Source organism: Sarcophilus harrisii, chromosome 4 (assembly GCF_902635505.1).
Source record: "Sarcophilus harrisii chromosome 4, mSarHar1.11, whole genome shotgun sequence".
Classification (NCBI taxonomy): domain Eukaryota; kingdom Metazoa; phylum Chordata; class Mammalia; order Dasyuromorphia; family Dasyuridae; genus Sarcophilus; species Sarcophilus harrisii.
Window position 1 is genome coordinate 9,208,222 of NC_045429.1, and position 21,530 is coordinate 9,229,751.

At 49.7% G+C, this 21,530-nt stretch overlaps 1 protein-coding gene across 1 annotated transcript in view; it reads left to right on the forward strand.

Annotated features, from left to right (window-relative positions):
* WLS (Wnt ligand secretion mediator) overlaps window positions 1-21,530 on the forward strand; it is a 116,577-nt gene that overhangs the window by 76,764 nt on the left and 18,283 nt on the right. Inside the window, exons 3-10 of the mRNA XM_003767256.2 lie at window positions 3,276-3,400; window positions 9,035-9,196; window positions 10,017-10,153; window positions 10,901-11,069; window positions 12,414-12,511; window positions 13,479-13,542; window positions 15,594-15,737; window positions 17,594-17,677. Coding sequence (XP_003767304.1) covers window positions 3,276-3,400; window positions 9,035-9,196; window positions 10,017-10,153; window positions 10,901-11,069; window positions 12,414-12,511; window positions 13,479-13,542; window positions 15,594-15,737; window positions 17,594-17,677 — 983 coding nt within the window. The remainder of the gene's footprint in view (window positions 1-3,275; window positions 3,401-9,034; window positions 9,197-10,016; window positions 10,154-10,900; window positions 11,070-12,413; window positions 12,512-13,478; window positions 13,543-15,593; window positions 15,738-17,593; window positions 17,678-21,530) is intronic.

The window sequence follows — 21,530 nt, forward strand, 5'->3', positions numbered from 1 at the left end:
TGTATGGGAGACGGTGCTAAGTTCTTATTTGTTCCTCACACAGTCTTGGGGGTAGGTGCTATTATAACCCCAGTTTTATAATTAAGGAAACTGAGGCAGAAGAGGTGAAGTGACATAGCCAGGAAGTGTCTGAGGTCAGATGTGAACTTTCCGGCTCCAGACCCAGTGCTCTATCCACTACACCCCCTACAGCTGCCTCTTGTGATTCTTCCCATTTCATGAGTGAGAAAACTAAGACTGAGAAGGGATATGGCTTCCCCAGAGTCACAGAACTAGTAAGTCTCTGGGGCCACATTCGAACCCAGGCCTTTGAGGTCCAGTTCAGAATTCTATTTGTTCTTCCCCAGCTGCCTCAAATTGGAGTCTTCTGTTGCAGAGGTCACAAAGCTTCAAATGAGATAGGGAAGGGAGGGTTAGGGGCAAGGGCTACCCCTTAGGGTGTCATTGATTTAGGGGACTCTCAGATGAAGTATTGGTGTCTTCTCTTTGACGCAGAGTGCTCAGGACTCACCCAGAGCCCTGAGAGTTCAGAATCTTCACATGTCCCTGGCAGGACTTGAATTCAGTTCTTCCAGGTTCTCAGGTTAGCTCTCTATGTGCTCTGCTGTCCCCAAATGTCTTTTCTTGTGACTCTCCTAGAGGTCAGGGACAGCTTCTTTGTCAAGCACAGACAAAAAGGGCCATCCCTCTCCTCTAGAAGCTTCTCTCTGGCACTTCTATGGAGGATGCACGGGAGCAGGAGAAGTGGGAGTCTCACCACCCCAGGAGGATGCTTGGGACAATAGTCCAAGCAAGATGTCAGGAAGCATGAGTGGAGAGAATGGGACCTTGGGGTCAGAAGGAGAGAATGGAGAATCTTTGGACTCAAGGACTATTTAACTTAAGTATTTCCTGCTCCCTGCTGGAAATGCAAAAAACAAACACATCATAAGTCTTTAATAAATGCTTATTGATGGAGCAGAAAGTACCTAGCACATTATTGGTGCATTTATTAAGCACTGATGGAGCAGAAATACCTACCCACACTATTGGTGCTGTTTAAATGCTTATTGGTGGAGCAGAAAGTACATAGCACACTAGAGGTACTTAATAAATGCTTAATTTTTTTTGTTTGTTTGCTGAGGCAATTGGGGTTAAGTGACTTGCCCAGAGTCACACAGTTAGGAAGCGTTAAGTGTCTGAGGTCACATTTGAACTCAAGTCCTCCTGGTTCAGGACTGGTGCTCTATCCACAGCGCCCCCTAGCTTCCCCAATAAATGCTTATTGATGGGGAAAAAATGAAGTTCTGAATGATTTGTGGAAGTAGTCAATAAGATCGAGTGGAGCAAGGGAAAGAGAAAAATGAAGATGGAAGCATTTATTAAGTGCCTACTATATATTAGCTAGTGTACTGTATATGCCAACACAGAAGTGATACTGACCCTGCTCTCCTGGAGCTTCTATCCCACCAGGACCACTCCAATATTAACAGCCTGGGTTTCCATGAGGATGCTCTTGAGCCCTGAGCGGGAGTTGGCAAACTTGGAGGTGAGCGATGGTGATAATTTCTGCAGCGCTCGCCCGCCAGGTTTATTGTAAGGATCAGATGAGTGGCTAGATGTACAACAAATATTTTCTAAGCTTTAAAGCACTAGGAGTCACTAATAGCAACAAATAACATAAAATGTAATAAACAGTAAAATTAATCGACATAATAACTGTAGTGTTACTATTACGCCTGTTCAAGATAAGATTTGTATACCTTTAGTGCCAAGGTATGAGCTCAGATCCACATGGATGATGTTGGATCAGAGATTCTGAGCTGGAAGGGACTTCTGGGGGCATCTAGCCCAATGCTCTTACTTTACAGATGGGGATAGTTTGACCCAACAATTTAAAGGGACTGTTCTAAGATCACCAAGGAGTGAGCGTCAGAGATGGGATTTGAACCTAAGCCTGTGACTGCAATGCCATGTTTATATGTCACCAGATAGATGCTTCCAGGTCCTCTGGCTTATTTTCCACAGTGTCACATGGTCCTTTCCCAGGATCCCCCAGGGTCCTTTTCTGGACTAGATTGCGCGCTTCTTGAGGCCCCAGATCAAACCCCCTTTTTCCTTGTCCCCTGCTCGGTGTCTCTTGGGAGGAGACAACTCTGAACTGTGGATGGGGCTAACTTGGCCACACTGGAGGATTTTGCTGCGGGAGGGCCTGGAAACACTGCTGGGGAGGGCCCCAATTGCCTCCCTCCGTGGTTACCGGAGATCTCCCATTCAAGTCAGCACAATCCACGGGCAGCATTCTATGGGACTTATGTAGGCGCCTCTCTTTGAACTTGGCCAGCAGAGTATAAAACCCACTGAATGGAAGGATGCGAGGCTCTGAACTGGTGATTTTCAAGGCATTTTATGGGGATTATGTAATGCGAGCCTTTTTAATCCTTTAGGATTTAAGTTTTTTGAAGGACTTTTGCAGAATCATTTCCCTTCCTAGACTTTGAGAAAAGAAGTGAGCCAGGTTGATGATGAAGGGCAGAGAGCTGCCTGAGAATGCCTGGGAAGGCTCTCTGGCCAGGCCTGGCATGGGAGAGCAAAATTATTTCTAGAAGGTGAAGGCGGCAGCCAGCGTGTTTGGTAACATTGGCCGGAAGTACGGGCCAAGCTTTGACATCCAAGAACAAGCACCATTCCTTCCCCCAAGGTGCTCATATTCTATGTAAATAATTGAGCTGTAGAAAAGGTACAGAGTAGGTGGACAGTAATCATAGGGGGAAGGCTTGTACCCGGAACAGATGAGTCAAACATGGCGGCAGGGATTCTGTGGCTGCTCTAGGAAGGCCCGAGGCATTTCCTTCTTTGGGCTAGCATGGAATTCTAGGAAGGTGCTGATTTTCCCCCGTTTCTTCTTTCCTTCCCTTCCCCCTCCTTTCTTTCCTTCTTCCCTTCTCTCCTGTCCTCCCCCCTTCTCTTTCCCTCTCTCTCAACTATACAGGCGGCCCCTCCAATAATTTACCCACAAATAAATGTGAGAACTTCTGAGAGAAGTTGGGGGGTATTCCCACCAGTGAGAGCCGGAGCAGGGTCGGCCCATCTGACTGGACAGTGCAGATCTTCCGGGAATTCCCGGTGCTGTGAATGGCACGTTTCCTCCTTTCTTTGTTCTCCCTTGGACACGTACATTCTCTAACAGCTTGGGGGACCGTTTGTATCTGAGGTGCTCAGCACATAGTAGGCACTTAATAATGTTTATTGTGTTGATTTAAACGATTAAAGATGGTTGGTTTGTTTTGTGGCAGAAGAGAACGCGGAGGTCTCCCTGGATGTCTCCTTGGCTTATCGGGATGACATGTTCACCGAATGGACCGAGATGACCCACGAGAGAGTGCCCCGGAAGCTCAAATGCACTTTCACCTCTCCTAAGGTAGGGTCCGGCAGCGGGGGGAGCGGGGGGTCTCTCTCTTAGTCCCGGATGTGGAGAAGGATGTTCTTGTCTGGGACACAGGGACTGGGGGGCGGCCGGTGCTGGTCAGGCGCATTCGGTAAGCGCCTCCTGCGCTGGAGATCCTGCTGTGTTTGGGAGCAAGTGTCGGTTGGTGTTTTTCGGTCACATCCCACTTGTCATGGCCCTATTTGCTGGCCGGGAGGTTTGAAGCTTCTTTAGCTCATTTCGCAGATGAGGAAACTGAGGCAGCCAGGGTAGGTGACCCGGCTGGCGTCTGAAGCCAGGCGCCGCCCGGCGCTCTCTCCCGCACCACTTCTTAGTTCCGATCCGGGATCCAGCAGCTCGCTGAGCATCTATTAATCCCTCCCCCGGGCGCCGGCCGCGGGCTAAGAGAAAGAGAGAGCCCGGCCCGTCCCTGCTGGCGGATGTGGGAGCCCCGGCGCGGCACCGTCCCGGGAAGGAAGGGGACCCTGCGGCAGGAGGAGGGGAGGGGGCCTGGGGAGGCCAGGGGCCGGGCTTTAAGGTGAGTCTTGCCCGGGGCATTCTGAGGGAAGGGACGGAGGAGTGAGCGCTTTCCAGGCCCAGGGCCGGCCCGAGTGGGGAGCCGCAAGTAAGCCTGGGCAGCGGGGGTGTGGGAGGGGGAAGGGAGGGCTTCGGCTGAGGAAAGGCCCTCGGGTTCGCTCCTAGGGAGCCACGGGAGCTGGAGAAGGGCCGGTCAGCCTCCGCTTTATAGCATCGTTGGCAACCCTCACACCGCGGCCTCCCCACCTTCCTATTATTGCCCCTCCCCTCATCTCATCCCTTCCTCCCATTATTACCCCCTGGCCATGCCCAGGCGCTCCTACTCTTACCCTCAGACCACGCCCACGTTCTCTATTATCATGCCAGGCCCCACCCCTTCCCTCCATTATTATCCTCTGGCCACGCCCATGCTCTCATTACTACCAAGGCCACGCCCACAATCTCCGTGATTACCCCCCAGACCACGCCCTTGTCTCCTATTATTTCCCTCGGACCACGCCCACACCCTATTATTGCCCAGTCTGGAGCCTCCAACTGCTCCTCACTCTCCCAGCTCAGTCTCACAGGCCGCCTCTTGGAAAGGAGTCACGACCCCTGTTCTCTTCTGCCCTAAAAATTATTCCAGCCGTCAGAGGGACGGTGCATAAACTCCGTCCCTCCCCTCCTCCCCAGACTGCGCCAGCTGAAGAGAGCCAGTTGTTAAATGTTCAGTCTGAGCGTCTGTACCTGGGAAATCAACAAACTCTACAACAGGAGCTTGATTTACCATTTTGTAGATTGTCACAATAAAAAGCAACAGAGAAGATGCTATAAGGCAGGTTAACCTTGTGTGCCTTGAATACTTCCCCCTGGAGAGCCGGTTGTTAAACATCGACCAGAGCTCCCTTCTGTCTCTGGAGCACAGACAGAGCTCTTGGTTTGGGCTTTTTAGCAGTGGACCGCGGATTTCTGACGTGCTGAACCCAACCCGATTCAGGGACAATCTCACTCCCCGGTCTGACATCATTTCCCCAGGGCCCCACAGGCTCGGGAGCTGGCTCAGTGACCATCTCCTTGCCGGGGCTGCTGTGGGCCGCTGGGATGGGCAGCCATCGGAAGAGCCCCAGCGGCCGTGAGCCCCGGCCCTTTCCCTTTGGACATAAGGAGCCCAGGCAGAGAGGGGTGGGGAGCCCCTGCAGGGCGGTCAGAACAGGGCCAAGGTCCGGACCCTGATCTGCAGAAGGGGGAATCACAGGGAGGGAATGGGCGCTCCGGGCCAGGGACCAGCCGCCGCTCCCCTTTGCTGGAGCCCTCGGCGCTCGGGCCAGGAAGGGAGAGAATCCTTCTCAGGGAACAGGCCAGGTAATGGGGGCGGGGGCCAGGGGGCCCGGTTGTGGAGCCAGCACGGGCTCTGCCAGCCGCCACGTGAGCCGCCCTTCCAGCTAGTTAAGCCGAGCGGGGCGTGTGTTCTTATGAAAATGACAATTTTAAGTTATAAGAATAGAATAACAGTTTGGGCTCATGCTTTTCAAAAGGCCGTCTCGGTTTCCACAGTGTGTTTGGAGAGGCCCGGGGAGGAGGAGGAGGGAGTTAGCGGAGACTGCTCCTTAATTATCTGTGGGGTCTGCGGCTCCCCTCCGCGCAACCTTCAGACAAGGAAAGGTGTGAAGAAGATGAATCACGGCTCTGTCCCCCGTGACAGCAATTTAAATTTAGTTCTGGGTGTCAGAGCCGCAATCAGAGATGACTTCAGAGCCGGGGGCCCTGGTGGAAGGGCCCCGCCAAGGAAAGAATCAGTCTCCACCACCTGCTGTAGTTTGTCCTAATTAGCCGCTCCATCAGGAGGCCGGGGGAGTGTTCCTTTCCAAATCTGTCAGCGACTCGCTTGGGCAAAATCTAGGTTCCGCTCGGAAATCTCCACTGGATGGTGCGGATTTTCTGGTGGGTCCTGTTGGCCGAGCAGATGGCCCAGTATCTGCCCGAATTGGGGGGAGGAAGAGGGGCTGCACCTGGGATTCAGTCGGGTGGGGAAGTCCCAGGTAGGGAGAGTCCCTCTGCCAAAGCAGGCTGCCGCTTTCTTCATCGTTGGGGGTGGGGTGTCTTACCCAAGGATCTGTGAATCTCATAAAAATATACTTTGACAATTGCATTTTGATGGAATTGTTTTCCTCGTGTTTTGTTTACCGCCTTCAGAGCCATGATTCTGATAGAGGTCTCTAGGATTTATGGGTCTCCCAAGAAGCCTGACACAGAGAGAGAAAACCCCAGGGATGGTTGCCCAAAGCAGGCAGCCATGATACTCTCGAGTGTGTCTGAACCAGGTGCAAGAAACAAAGAAGAATATAGCAACATAGGGGTACTGTTACACTTTAAAGGGAAGGCAGGCGCAGAGATCTCTCTGGATGTCCCTGCGGCTCCCATTCCTGTTGGAATGACATCACTGACTGGGGCGGTTGCTGGATGCAGGACTTGAACCCAGGGTTTTCGGGCTTTCAGACCACTCAATGTTCACACTGTTCCTCCATGAAAATAATGCACTTAGGCAGAAGAAGGGAGTCATTTCCATAGATGCATAACTAAGAGGCCTTAGAGACCAAGTCCTTCCTGCTGGGCTCTGGGGGTGCCCCCCCCAGTTCTGCCCCTCCCCACTGCAGTCCACTTTCTCTTCCTGGGTTCTTTCTCCGCCCTCCTCTTTCTTAGTGCTCCCATCTGACGGCTCCTTCCCAGTCTTCCTCATTGGTTCGTCTGCCATTTTGTCATCCCTAACTATGGGCTTCCAGTGACTTACCTCAATCCCCCTTTCTTCTTCCTCCCCCCACTTGCTCTCAGCATCAGCTCTCTGCAGATTCCCAATCTCCATATCCAGCCTCAGTCTTTCTTCTGCGCTTCAGGCCTGGATCCCAGCTGCCTCACAGACACACGTTATACCGTATGACCCAGAGAGCTCTCAGACTCACCATGTCCAGAACAGGACTCATCTTCCCCCAGTCACTTTCCAGTTTCTAGGAATCTACCACTAGTCTTTCTACTCTTGGTTATAACCGTGGTGTTACATTGGGCATCTCAGACTTTCTCACTCCATTAGCCAATCCCTCACCAAACTTCACTGTTTTTGTCTTCCACAAAACCTCCTGATTCCTCCTCTCCACTCACCATTTTATCTCAAGTATTCACCATATATTGTTGAGATCGTTGCAACGACCTCCCAACTGGCCTCCCTGCCTCCAGCCCATCCTGCCCACTGCTGCCAAAGGAATGTTCTCTAAGGAAGGATCTGACTGTCATTGTAACTGAGCCAAAAAAGTAGGTGCTTTTTATTAAGGACCTACTGTATATAGTCAAAAGTGAACCCCAAGGACTGGGAAGGACCTGGAGTTCATTGAGTTTATCGGGGTTGGGTTGAATGAAGTGGAAGGCTTGGCTAAGGATTTGAGAGGCAGTAACCTGTTAGAGGGTTGGGACATGTCCTGTTTAAATCAGAATTGGGGAGAGACAGTTGGGAAAAATTTATCTGAGTGAAAGCAAGACTTCACGAGAACTAAAACTGTCTAAATTGTCCTGGCCACCTCGGGAAGCAGCGAGCCTCTCCTGGCTGACTTGGTCTTTAAGCAGAGGCTAGATGGCCAATTGTGAGGGTCCAGAATGGTATAGATGCCCTCAGAGATTCTATGCTGTCTCTGCGTGTGCACACACATGCATGTAATAGCATAATAACCTAACTTGACATTAATAGCTATAGAGGATTTATCTATCTTCTATTTTCTAGGTTGGTCTCTTGGCAATTGGGATGGGCAAATCTTCTACATTTGCCATTTATATCTTTAGTTCACCAGGACCCAGCATATAATCGGTGCTTAATAAATGCTTATTATTAGATGGAAATGGATCTGAGCAATATGCATTTTCCATGTCCTTACCTCTTCTCTTTAGAAGATTTCACTGGGCAGCCTTGGTAGAGTTTCAGGGCTCCATATTAACTGATAATCACGGGCTCCTCTAGGACCATTGGGTCGAAGTTTCAGAGCTGAATTTAGGCTCATGCTGTTGGGGCAAACGTCCTAATGATTAGAACTGTCCTATGGTGGAATGAGGTGCTTCTGGAGGTAATGGTCTTTTCGCCTTCATCCCAAGCACTCATCAAGCACAAGTTGGGTGATCATGGATGAGGGTGATAGGATCAGACCTAGGGAAGGATCTCAGAGACCGACACATCTGACCCCCTCATTTTACAGAAAAGGAAACTGAATCTGGGGAGTCTGGGACCTGCCCAAAACCATGGTAGTGGTCAAAGACACACTATTGTAGGAAGGAGCTCTTGGTTAGGTAAGAGTAAAAATGAATGGATCCTGGGCTCCGTTCCAGCGTGGGAGCTCTGTCAATGCCTCTGCAAGAGTTAACAGGGGTTCACCTTGACTGGGAAAGAAGCTGTGGGCCATTAAAGGGGTTTAGAAATGTCTCTGTCACAATGAGATAGGATAAGGTTGGAATAATGCTGAGTTGGTGAATTTAGAAAAATATGGAAAGACTCCAACCTTAGAAAGATGACGTTATCCACCTTCTGAGAAAAAAGGATGAACAACTGCAGTATAACCTTATTTAGATGTATATGAATGTGTATTGCATATATGAATATGATTATAAGCATCTATGTATGTATATATGCATATGTATATACACATATATATATGTGTGTATGTATATATACACAAACATAGACATATATGTATATATTAATATATCCATGCTTACTGTTAAGGAGAAAGAGAGGGAAGAAAGAGTTGAAAAAGAATAAACAAAAAGCGCGAAAAACAAAAGAAAACCAAGAAGGAAATAAAGATGGGCAATTCTGGATCCGTCTTCTATTATTACAAACACTTCCTTGAAATAGAAATTGATTGTTACATATTTTGAATTCTCTCATGTTCTACATGACAATGTTTTTCCTTTTTTCTGCCTTTTAAAAATTTTTCTGTTGTTTTTCTATTTTGTCTTTGTTTAATATATATATATATATATATATATATATATATATATATATATATATATATAAAGGAAATGTGTGTATTTTACCCTCTTCTACCACTGTGATCAACCTCCATCCTTTTCCTCCAGATCCCAGAACATGAAGGCCGTTACTATGAATGTGATGTCCTCCCTTTCATGGAAATTGGGACTGTGGCTCACAAATACTACCTCTTCAATATCCGGCTGCCGGTGAATGAAAAGAAGAAAATCAACGTTGGCATTGGAGAGATCAAGGACATCCGCTTGGTGGTGAGTGCAAATTGGGGACCCATTTTAGGGATCCTGCAAAGTTCCCTGAACTTCCCTGAATACATGTATGTGTTGACAGAGCACTGGCCATTTGACGTAACTAACATAATCCTAGAAAAGTGGGTATAGTGATGGCCGCATCTGGCTTCTTGGGGTAGGGAGCTGGTGGGGCAGTGGGTAAAGCACTGGGCCTAGGGTCAGGGAGACCCAAGGTTTTAGCATTAGGAAGACCTGAATTGGTATTGTTCAGGTGAGACTTTCTTTTCTTTTGTACAAAACCAAACCTTTGTCTTCAGGAAAAGTAAAAGCCGAGTTCCGAGTTCAGAGAGGGACAGCCCCCCCATTAACTCACCTTCTGTTTTGATAAGGGAGCAGAGCCGCCCCAAGCTGCCATTTACTCCCTTCTCCATCGCTAACTTGCTGTTCAGTCTTGGGGGAATCAACCTCTCCAATCCTCCATATGGACCTGGGGGTGAGGACCCTAGCCAACTGTGATTGTGAACCCTACAAGGCTTGACTGCCCAGAAATGGGCTGCCCCCTCTCCCCCTGACTTTTTGCCAGAAGATGGCACTCAGCCCTGATGCCCCAAATTGATTTTGGCCTTTCTCGCCCCCCCCCCCAGTTTATATCACCTCCCCCAACACCTTCCATTTATTATGTATGTGCCACACCTTATATGCACTTTCCTTTTTATGTATTTTGGGTAACCTCGTTAAAGGTGAGGAAGGTCTCGCTTTTGTTTTTGGAACCCTGTTCCTGGCACACAGTAGGTGCTTCATAAAGAAATACGTGCTGTTTGTTTATATGATTTTTCTGTAGGGAATTCATCAAAATGGAGGCTTCACCAAGGTGTGGTTTGCCATGAAAACCTTCCTTACCCCCAGCATCTTCATCATCATGGTGTGGTATTGGCGGCGGATCACGATGATGACACGGCCTCCCGTCCTATTAGAGAAGTGAGTCACGGCTCTCCGTGGCCATGGCAGCCTCCCTCTGTCTCACTCTCTGAACCCTTTGCAAACAGCCTATGAGAGCTCTGACTGGGGGTCTGTGGGGCTGCTCCCAGGGGGAACCTTCTCCTTTCCCTGATTCATGAAGAAGAATCTGATTGGGCCAGGTTGTGGGGAGCCTTGGGTGCTGAGGCAGAAGGAAACATGGCCATAGTGGCCTCCTTCTGTCCCTCTCCCTCCGAGCCCTCTGCAAACAGCCTCAGAGGATCTGACTAGGGGTCCAGGGGGCTATACCCTTCTCCTTTCCCTAATTCATGAAGAAGGGCTTGATGGGGCCAGATTGTGGGGAGCCTTGGGTGCCGAGGCAGAAGGAAACGTGGATTATGTGTCCACCTCAGTTTCCTCTAGCATGAGGCGGGTGGCTGCCATCAGGATCCCCGCCCCAAGCCCCTCAGGCCCCCAGCACCTGCAGGAGGCGGTCAGCACCAAGGGTCCCCCAGCAGGTGCTGCCCAAAGGCCTGGATCCTGGCTCGGGGACCCCCGTCACCTGGTCAGTGCCCAACTGAGGGCAATAGAACCTGAGGCTGGTGGCAACGCTGATGACGACCTCTGACCAAATGCACTTTAAGCATATGAAGGGGTCTATTTCCATCTGAGGTCTTGTCTGGGCTGCCCCTGCCACATCCTGAGGGCCCCTCCAGAGGCCTCTGTGCTCCCCAAAGCCTGATGGCCCCCCAACTCTCTCCTTCGCAGAGTCATCTTCGCCCTGGGCATTTCCATGACGTTCATCAACATCCCGGTGGAGTGGTTTTCCATCGGCTTCGACTGGACCTGGATGCTGCTCTTCGGGGACATCCGACAAGGGATTTTCTACGCCATGCTCCTGTCCTTCTGGATCATCTTTTGCGGCGAGCACATGATGGTGAGAGCGCCGAGCGCAGCGGCCGGTTTCCTGGGCCCTCCTTGTCTATACTGCCAGCCCCTGCCCAGGCCCGATGGCCTGGAGCCAGAAGTCGTCCGTTATTTAGCCCTCGGGTCTAGTGAATGGAAGGAGACTGTGCCCCCCCCCACCATGGGAAGCACTGGGAGAGGGGCCAGCGACCACCTGTGCACCCTGGGGGGTCACTTCCCATCTCCAGACCTCAGTTTCTCTATCTGCAAAATGGAAAACAGATAACAGCTGTCACTTACATTGACTTTCAAGTTAGATATTGTTGTTGTAATCCTCCTACTTTCACAGTAACCGAGGCAGACAAAGGTGAAATGACTTTGTCTCTCTGTGTGTCTCTCTGTCTCTGCCTGGGTCTCTTTCCCTGCCTCTCCTTCCCTTTTTTTTACAACGTCGTAGTCCTTTCAGTCAGAGCAGTGACTTTGTTTGCAGCCCCACTGTTTCACACGTTATGTGATCTGGAGAATGTCCAGTCTTAGGATCAGGAGTCCTGGGCTCCCAGTCTCATCTCTGATTGATCAGTCCCTTGTAGGACCATTGGAAAAATCACTTCACTTCAGAGCCTTAGTTTCCCTGTGGGTAAAAATGAGAATGTCTCTAATGGTACCCAGAGCACTGGGATTTTGTGAAGATCAAATGAGTTAATGAAGAGCACTAAGAAAATAACAGCTAATCATTGGGCTGCTTCTTTTTGCTTTATGGGTGAAGAGGATTATACATCTATTAGCTCATTTAATCCTCCCAACAACCTTGTCAGGAAGGTGCTAGTGTTATCATGATCTCCATTTTACAGATGAAGAAACTGAGGCACAGAGATTAGGAGGTTTGCTCAGGGTCCTATAGCCCAGTCTAGTACCTGAGGCAGAGAGCTTTCTTATTCCAAGTCCTGGGCTCTCTGAGTCCTTCCATACAAGACAAAGTTTATGCAGCAGAAGCCCTCTGATGCCCTTCCCACTGAGAAGCGGACTCCAGGCATTGGTGGGGCCTCCACAGGGTTAGCCCCTTTGGCCCCTCCCCATTCCATCCCCCACTCCATCAGGACCCCAGGAGGGAAGCCCAAGCTGGGATGAAAGAGCGTGTGTTTGGGTAAAAGGGCACGTTTATGAGTGGCCCTCATTCTTCCCCTCTGGGCACCATGCCCGCTTCCCAGCCTGGCCTCCACCTGTGCCCCTGGGCACGCCAGACTTCCCCCTCCTTCTGGAACAGCCAGCTTGCTGCTGAGCTCCTCGTCCCTGAGCACAGAGGAAGCCTTCATCCCTCCTCCTCTTCTGTTCTCCCCCCACCCCCAATCTCACCTCTCACTCTGGTTCTCTTTAGGATCAAAACGAACGGAATCACATTTCTGGCTACTGGAAACAGGTCGGGCCCATTGCCGTGGGCTCCTTCTGCCTCTTCATATTCGACATGTGTGAGCGGTGAGTAAGCCACCCGGCTTCAGTCGGTGATGGCCAGACAAAGCCGCGTGGGCAGCTCACTGACTCTGGGGTTCAAATCCCACCTTTGGGAGACCCCACACAAGTCATAGGGTCCTAGGTCCAGATTTGAATGGGAACTCAGAGTCCAGCCATCCAATCCTCTCAGTTTACAGACCAGGGAAACTGAGATCCAAAGAGATTAAGGGTCTTAGCAGCACAGAATTATAAAGTCACCAGTTTTACAGATAAGGAAACTGAGGCTCACAGCATTCAAGTGACAGATACAGTATTCCACAGGGAGTAGGTGGCAGGTTGGTACTGGAAGCCCACATTCATTCCTTCTATGGTATGATGCGCCACAGTTTCCTCACCTGTAAACCGTGGAACTTGGGCAGGGCGGCTGGTGGACTCTCTGAGCCCTCAGTGGCCACCCTCCATTCTCTTCTGGGGGGGGGGGGATGGGAGGGGAAAGCACGCCCCCAGCTTGGCAGACACCCTTGTTCTCCTGCAGGCATTTCTGGGGCTGGGGATGGTAATAGCACCTACAGAGACAAGAACGGAGTTGGAAAGCCACTGTTGGGAATCTTTGTTTTGTAGTGAGGGGAGAGCTCTCCCCCACCTCGTGTCAGACAGGGCAGACACAGCATCCCCCGTGTGGGGGATCCCAGCCCAATCCTATCCCCCAGACCCTGCGAGCTGCTGGGGCCTCTCCTCCAAACAGCCGCTCTGCTAGACTTCCTTTGCTTTTTGCATTTTCTTCTCTGTTGCCTCTTGTTTCTCCTGGGAGGATATAAGGCCCCGAATAATTGGGCTTTGAAGGAACAATCCCATCTGCTTCCTCCCTCCTGGCTCTCAGAGACATTGCCCCTGTCCTCCAGCCAACATGCCACAAAGCCAAGTAAACATGGAGGGCTTTTCCCTTTGATCTGCCCCGTCACCTGTCTTCTCTGTTTGGGTTTCTTTGCAGAGGGGTGCAGCTGACGAATCCTTTCTACAGCATCTGGACCACAGATGTCGGCACTGAGCTGGCCGTATCCTTCCTCGTCTCGGGGTGGTCCCCTCTCCAGGGATGGCTCGCCGTCTCTCCTGACCCTTCCCCCCAAGGCCAAGGCTGGCTTCCTTCACCCCGGCCAATTTAACGCAAGAGAGCGGGAAAGTAATTAGAAAAATGAACGCCAGCTTTTGAGTCAGAGCTGGACGGGCAGACGACGAATTAGTATCTTGCTTCCATTACAGAAGAGACCCTACGAGGGTTCTCCTTAGCTCCCAGCTGGCCTGAGCGGGCCATTAGGTTCTGGTCGGCCAGGGCAGCCTCCCTGCTTCTCCTCCTGATCTGGGGGTGGGCTTGGGGCAGACTTTGGCTCCTATTGGGATCACTTGAGAGCCTCTTTCTAAAGATACACCCTGAAGTGACCTTGGTGGGCTGGCAGGAGCCCCAGCCAAGCTGCCGCTCCCTCATATTCCAAGGAAGAGATAGCATCAAGGAGATGAGCTTTGCTTGAGGGTCCCAGGTTCTGGGTGGGCTCCCAGACTTCCATCTTCTGTGGGTCTCGGAGAGGAGTTTTGGGGATCTCTTTTAGAATGCTGACTTGGAGCATTTTCTCTTTGGGGGAAGTCATATGGTGAGTGCTTGGAGGAGAAGAGGATTCTTGCTAGAAGTAAAGAGGGGAGCCGGGGAGCCGCCTTGCATGGCGGGGTTACAAGTAACTGCAGCTTGGCTTTTACTGGAACTTTATACCTTCCGGAGAGCCCCCGATTCTAATGCAATTGGGAAATGTTTGACAAAATAAGTAAACTAAGTGCAGGATAGACTCGACAGGTTCATTTGAGGTTTCCTAAGTCCACTTGAATTTTCTCTCTGCCCTACTAGCCTCTCAATGTGTAAAAGAATTGTGTGAATCTGTAGTCTGTGGCTTCCTCTCCCCCTTGTTATCCTTTGGATAGCGTTTTCTCCCATCCTCCCAGCAACCCTCTGGGATGGATGAAATCTTGTGAAATCTCACGCCCATTTTTCTGGTGAGTGTAGCATAAGGAGATTGTCCACCGGGATTTGGAGCTAAAAGAGACACAGGCTTACTGGGCCATGGGATCAAAGATTTATAACTAAAAGGGGCCCTTCAGCACATCTAGCCTAGCCCCTTTACTCAATAAATGAGGAAACCATGTTTCAGAAGGGAATCGACTTGTCTCAGGTCACTTGGAACTTTGGTGCCATGGGAAGGACCCTGGGGTCAAATCCTGGCTCCCTGATTAATTGCCCATGTGACCTTTGGCAAAACACTTGGCCTTTGTTCTGTTAATTATTTCCCATTTATCTTGTCCATGATTTCTTCATATATATTTGTTTGCACATTATCTCCCCCCATTCAATTGTAAGCTCCTTGAAGACAGGAATCTCTTACTGTATCTCCAGAGCTTAGTAAAGTGCCTGGCATATAGTAGGCACTTAATAAATGCTTAAGAGGCTCAATTTGGCCTCTGTGTAATACTGACAAATTGAGTGGGATCTCTGAGCTGTACTTTTTCTTATCTGTAAAATGGGAATAATAATAATAACACTTGAAGTACTTAGCCTCCCAATATCTAGGTGAGACTTCATAAATGTTAATTAGTATTGTTATTGTCATCATCTCTTGTACCGGCTGTATAGCCCTGAGAAAACCATTACCTCCCAGGCAGGTCTCTAAGATTTTAAGTTACCCAAAGGGTGCCAACTTGCCTTGGTGGTGGGTATTTCCTCATGTGGGAGCTCCTCACGCCAATGAATTACACAAAGTCTTCTTCTTGGAGCCCAATTATCCCATGGATGTATCTGTATACGCATCCCACCTGTACGTGTATTGCCTCCCCTGTTAGAATGGGGCTCCTTGAGGGCAGGGAGTATTTTTTTGCCCCCCCCCCTTTTTTTTGTATCCCAACACTTAGCATAATGCCTGGCTGAGTCTCTTTTAATAACAGTAAGAACGATCACAACCATAATGGGTGTCAGTCACGCACGATTTACCTCCTCCTGGGAGAGGCCCGAAGCCGGCCTCCAGTCTCTGCCCTTTTGTCTCCACTTTCCTTTACCCGAAGCTCCCAGATGGCCTTCATCATCGTGGCTGGCATCTGCCTCTGTCTCTACTTCCTGTTCCTGTGCTTCATGGTCTTCCAGGTGTTCCGGAACATCAACGGGAAGCAATCGAGCCTGCCCGCCATGAGCAAGGTTCGCCGGCTGCACTACGAGGTGGGCCGTCCCCGCACCTGGGGTGTCGGGGTGTCGGGGAGAGAGAGCAAAGGAAGCTCTGGGGTCCCGAGGTCTGGAGGCTCCGGCCCCCACATCCAGCGGCACAGCCGATCCCCCCTTCGGGTCTTTGTGCAAGCTCAGAGAACCCTCGGGGATTCCTGAGCCAGTCTCCTTCCACTGGCGATTTCCCACCTCCTGGTTCTCTCCATCATCCGAGAATGGGGAACGTCTCAGGCTGGCTTGTTTCTCAGGGACCCAGCTTTGGAGATACTTGGATGGATTTGCAGCAAGGGTGGGCTTGGGCTAGAGGAAGGACGAGTGGCAGCCAGCGCAGTGAGTGAGGGGGTCTGGAGCGGGTCTCAGCAGCTCTGAAGTGGCCAGCCATGGCCTGGACCAGCAGGGAGACCTCAGGCAGCTGAGGTTGTGGCCCACGGGGAGCACTGCTGGCCATGGAGTTGGGAAGACTGCCTCTCTCACTAGGATTAAGACCTAGGGTGTGAGATAATGCATGTAAAGCACTTTGCAAACCTTGGAGTCTCATAGATGCTAGCTGTTCCCCCCTCTCTGAAAATAAGGATTATCACGGAAGAAATGCAGTGAAACAAAGGGCTTCCTAATTATGTGAATACTACAGATGAGTCTATAGGACATCCTGGCACAGGACTCTGGGAAAGAGCTAGAGGGAGGGAGGTGGCCAAGAGCAGCTGGGGGAGGCAGGAAAGGCTTTATGTAGGAGATGGTACTTTAGCATGTCTTCTTCCTGAAGGGAGAGAGATTCTACGAGGTGAAGATGAGCAGGGAATGCACGGCAGGCCTGGTGGCCACTGCAAAGGCTTGGAGATGGGAGATGATGTGTTAAAGGCAGAGAGAGGGAAGGTCAGTCTGGCTGAAGCCCAGAATGCCAGAGGGGGAGTAATAATGTCCATTAATCCCGGAAAGATAGGTTGGGAGCAGCTTGGGAAAAGTTTTTAAGAAACTACATAGAGGAGTGAATTTTATTCCTGAGGTAATAGGGAGCCACTGGACATTAATGATTGGAGAATCACGTGGGCAGGTCTTTGCTTACAGAAAGTCAATACTTTTCAATAATGGTGCCAGCTGGTTTGGAAATGATAAGTAATAGCATTTATGTAGCACTTGAATAAATGCTTTATTTCATTGGCTGGCACTCTGGGAGTCCGGAGGGAGCATGGTTCAATGGGAAGAGCGCTGAATTTGGAATCAATCAAGCAGTAAACATTTAGTAAGCACCTACTGTGTGCAGGCACCGTGCTGATCACAAGAGCCCACAAATCCAGGTCTTCCTGAATTCCCACCCCCACCCCCACTCCCAGCACCCTAGTCCTCTGAGCTCATGGCAGTGGCCACCATTACAAGTCACCGTAGGTGTGGCCTGATCCTCTTCACAAGTGGGAAGGATTGCAGCCAACCCTGGTGTGCTGGTGGACACGTGCGTTTCTGTCGGCTTGTCGGAGCAGAATTGCATTAGGATGTCAGAGAAGCTCAGGCTTGGATTCTTGGAACCCCTGCAGGGAATCTTAACCAGCTTAGCGGGGAAATTAGCCATGAGACTTGCTATTAATTTGATTTTCTGGCCTCTGGAATCCCTGTTTCGTAGGAGATAAGGACCCAGAAAAATTGGGTTCTGGGAAATGACTGCCTTCTCTCGCTCCACCGAGGGAAACTTAGCTGCGTGATCCTGGCAGCTCAGACCCTTTGTTTGGAGAGTAAGGCTCTGCACATGGCGTTTGTGTGTGTTTGGAAGCTTCCGTGACATTTTCCATAAAAGTATGAAACTTAGTGCTTTGGCTGCCGCTCATGGGGCTGAAAGAGACCTTTGTGCTTCCTCCAAACAGGGCCTGATCTTCCGCTTCAAGTTTCTCATGCTCGTCACCTTAGCTTGTGCGGCCATGACGGTCATCTTCTTCATCGTTAGTCAGGTAAGTCTCCGTCTGCGACCTCTGCCCTGCAGGCAGCTCAGTAGGTGTGATGGTGGAAGGGACTTGGGGCTTAAACCTTGCCCCTGCTCCTAAGTGACTGTGGCTTCATGTAGGAAATAAGGGCAGTGAGTCCGGTGTCCTCTGGGGCCTTCTCTAATTCTAATCCTTTGAGACCAAAACTCAGTAATTCGGAGAAGTCAGGGATCCGGAAACGGAACAGGAATCCTGGATGATAGGCAGCTGCTGCTAATGGGGAGGAACAGAGCAGGATTAAGCTCCCCTCACCACGTTTCTGTTGTGGGAGTCACTCTGTTCATTGCCTTTCCTGGTTCTCCTCACTTCACTTTGCATCAGTTCATGTAACTTTCCCCTTATTTTCCTTATTTCTATAATGCTGTCACGTCCCAGGTTGCCATTTCTTCTACCATTGCCCGACCAATGGGCGTCTGCTCTGTGGCCGATTCGCTCCCCTGCTGGTATTCTTTTGATGTTTAGGAGACCGGGGTTTTCCCAAAAGCAATTCAATGTGCATCCCTCTTATGTACTTAACAGGAAACACTGGGAATCATGGGTATTGATGCTAGTGGTCTGTCCGCCTCCCTAGCAATCAGTGCCACAAGGAAACACTCCTACTTCTCATCCAATTATCTGCATTCAGTAGGTGTTTAATAAGTATTTGTGGAATGAAGGAATGAATGAATGAATGCTGCATCATCCATGTCTGGGAAGGGGAAAAGGTGCCTTCCCAAGGCTTTGTAGGAGGCTCCATGGAATGAACAAGGCAGTTAGCGAACGATTTTGAATCTGACAGAAAGGAGAAGAGTTTGGGAGCTCATTGCCACAGGCTCCTCTTCATAGCTCCGCTTTATCCTTCTGCCATGTTCTTTTGCATATGTTGGTGATGGAGAGATCTTCCTTGAGTACAGACCCGCCCCTGCCGCTCCCCTGCCCAGACACCCTCAGCAGCTTCCTGTTGTCTGGAGGGCAAAATAGACATCCTTCCACTTCCGGGTCTCCATAGCCTGAGTCCAGCTTGGCTGTCCAGCTTTACCAGCTCTTTCTCCTCATCTCTGCTGGTCTTCCCCTGGCTAGTCCCCCTGCCATTGTAACAGACCTTCTCTCCCTCTACCTCCCAGAATTCCTCTCCTCCTTTAACATGCAACTTATATTCCATCTTTTTCCCTGAAGCTTTTCCCTTCTCTCAAACTGCTGGCATCCTCCCCCCATGCTATTCTATTTTATATCCGATGACTTTACATATTTTTATTAACTTTATGTCTCCCCTGTTAGAATATAAAATTCTTCAGAGTAGAGATTATTTTATAGATGGTGCAGACCTGGAGTCAAGAAGATTTGAGTTCAAATGTGATCTCAGATACTTACTAGCTGTGTGACCCTAAGCAAGACTCTTAATCACTGACTGCCTCAGTTTCCTCATCTGTAAAATGCAGTTAAAAAGCCTTTGTCCCCCAAGGTTGTAGTGAGGATCAATGGAATTATATCTGTAAATGGCTTAAGGCAGTGCCTGGACATAGTAGGCACTTAAGAAATACTTGTAATTGTGCCCTTGTTGAGGAAACAATGAAGAGCTGACATTCTGGACCACTGATGGCCAGTGAACACAGGTGGCTGGGCTACACATTTCTCTAACACCTACTATGTGCTAAGGTAGCACTGTAAGTGCTTACACAGGTACAAAGCACTGTGCTAAGTGCTTTTCAAACATGACCTCATTCCATCTTCACAAGAACCCTGGAAGGAAAGTGTTGTTATAATTCCAGGAGATTTTCAAGATGGAGTCTGATTGTGAACCACCGAACTATGTGCCCAGTACCTGGTAGGTAAATGTTGGCCATCGGCCATTACTAAGTCCCCGGGTGTCATATCCACAGAAGGTGCATAGTGGGATTCAGCTCCATTGACTGCTTCCATTGGCACCATTCATGTCCCTAACCCTGGAGAGGCTCGAGATGGGGATACTGAGGCACTAGGAAGTATTTGTCCTGGCCTAGAGCTACTTTTTGTCACTAAATGTTTGTTTACCAAACCTGCCACAGAATACAGGCGAAGGGCCGTGTGGTAAATCGTGAAAGTTTTCACACAGCTCGCAGTGTCAGACATGAGCATGTCCCCAGTGACCTAGATCGCACCAAATCCCTGCTTTTCACATCATGAGTGCTTAGCTCTAGACTCCTGGACTGAGAGATTCATGCTCCTGGACTCTCTAACCCAGGAAAACAGTCTATATCTGCTCTAGTCAAATAAATATCTAAACATTTTTAAGCAACAACAGTAAAAAATAATAATAACAATTCACTTAACTATAACTTTATAGTTTACAGTGTTTTGTTTCCAGTCTACACATTTTTGGGGTTTGTTTTTTGTTCTTGGGGAATGGAATTTCGATAACTATCCTGTGGATTTTTAATGCATTCAAAAACTCTGAAGAGTCTATAAATTTTGCAGGCCACCATGACAGAAAAACGCTTAAGAAGCCTTGACCTCGAGTCACAGGAGCTCAGAAATAGAAGGGATTTCAGAATCCAACTAGTCCAACACTCAGGTGGGGAAACAGGCCCAGAGAGACCAAGCATTTTTCCCAAGATTGTCCAGAGAGTACGTGGCAGAGTCGGGTTTGGACCCAGGTCCAGTCATTAGAAAAGGAGAGAGAAGAGCTCTGGAGCTCTCCTTTTCTTGCCAAGCCCACCCCTTGACCACTTTTCTGACAAATCTGGTCTCTGATCACATCATTAGAGGGTCACTGAGAGCTAAAGGGACCTCCAGGGTCAGCTTATCCATCCATCCATCTCATTTCTCAGGAAAGGGAGGGTAAAGGAGGATACACAGTTTTAGCCTAAAGGAAGATACACAGTTTCGGCCTAAAGGAGGACACGCAGTTTCAGCCTTTGAGTCTCTGGAGCAAAATGTAGCCTCTAGCTCTGGCTTGAACCCTTCCCAAGGTGGCCCCTGTGGGTTTCCCCTGAGCCCCAGAGAGCAGGGAGAGACTGGGACAACCCCTGGAGAAATTGGGGTTTGCCAGAATCTGTGGAGAAAAGATCCCTTCCCACCTGGATGTCAATCTTCCGGAGGAAGTCAGTCTCCCCCATAAGCCTCAGCTTCTCCTTTGGGGGAAGGGGCTCCTCTCCCCCAACACTGAAACAGGACCCCTGCTTCTCTCTCACACAAAGGCTTCTGCTGTTCAGTCTCAATCTCCTCCAAGTTTAATTAGTTGGGCTTTTGGAGCAAAGGCGACTGCAAGGGGCCCGGCTTGTGGGTGAATTTGGAGATTAATCTTACACTGGGCAGGCGGTGTTTTCGGTCCTTAGCCCATCTTTTTCTATCCAGAGTGAGAATTATCCAGGGTGGATTTGGGCTGAAGGAGAAGAGCGGGAGGCCCGTGGCAGATTCCATTAGTTCCTTCCATTCTGCCCGCTGGTTTGTTTCAGGTTTATTTATAGACATCTAAGACATTTTCGGCCATAACGAGATGTCTCCCAGGTAATGTTTTAATAGAGTCATTACAGGATTTTGTGTTCATACCGTTTTCGAGGAGTCTCTCGGTGGTGAGCTCACCTAAAAGAAGGGCCCGTTGAGTAACTTTTTGAAATGGATCCCGGCCCTGAGGAAAAGGAACCTTTCTAAAAAACCTCATTGTGTCCCACTGCTTGCTGGGAGAGCTTGCCCGGGCTTTAAGCTGCATGAAATCGAATTCAAGAGCAATCTTCAAGCCGGATGACCTAGAATGGGGGGCGAGGGAGGGGCTGGAGAATGAAGTGACCTCGAGGGCTTTGTAGTTGGGCTTTTAAAGGCCTGCCATTTTTAAAGACTGCAAGCACAGCAGCCCAGCTCTTCA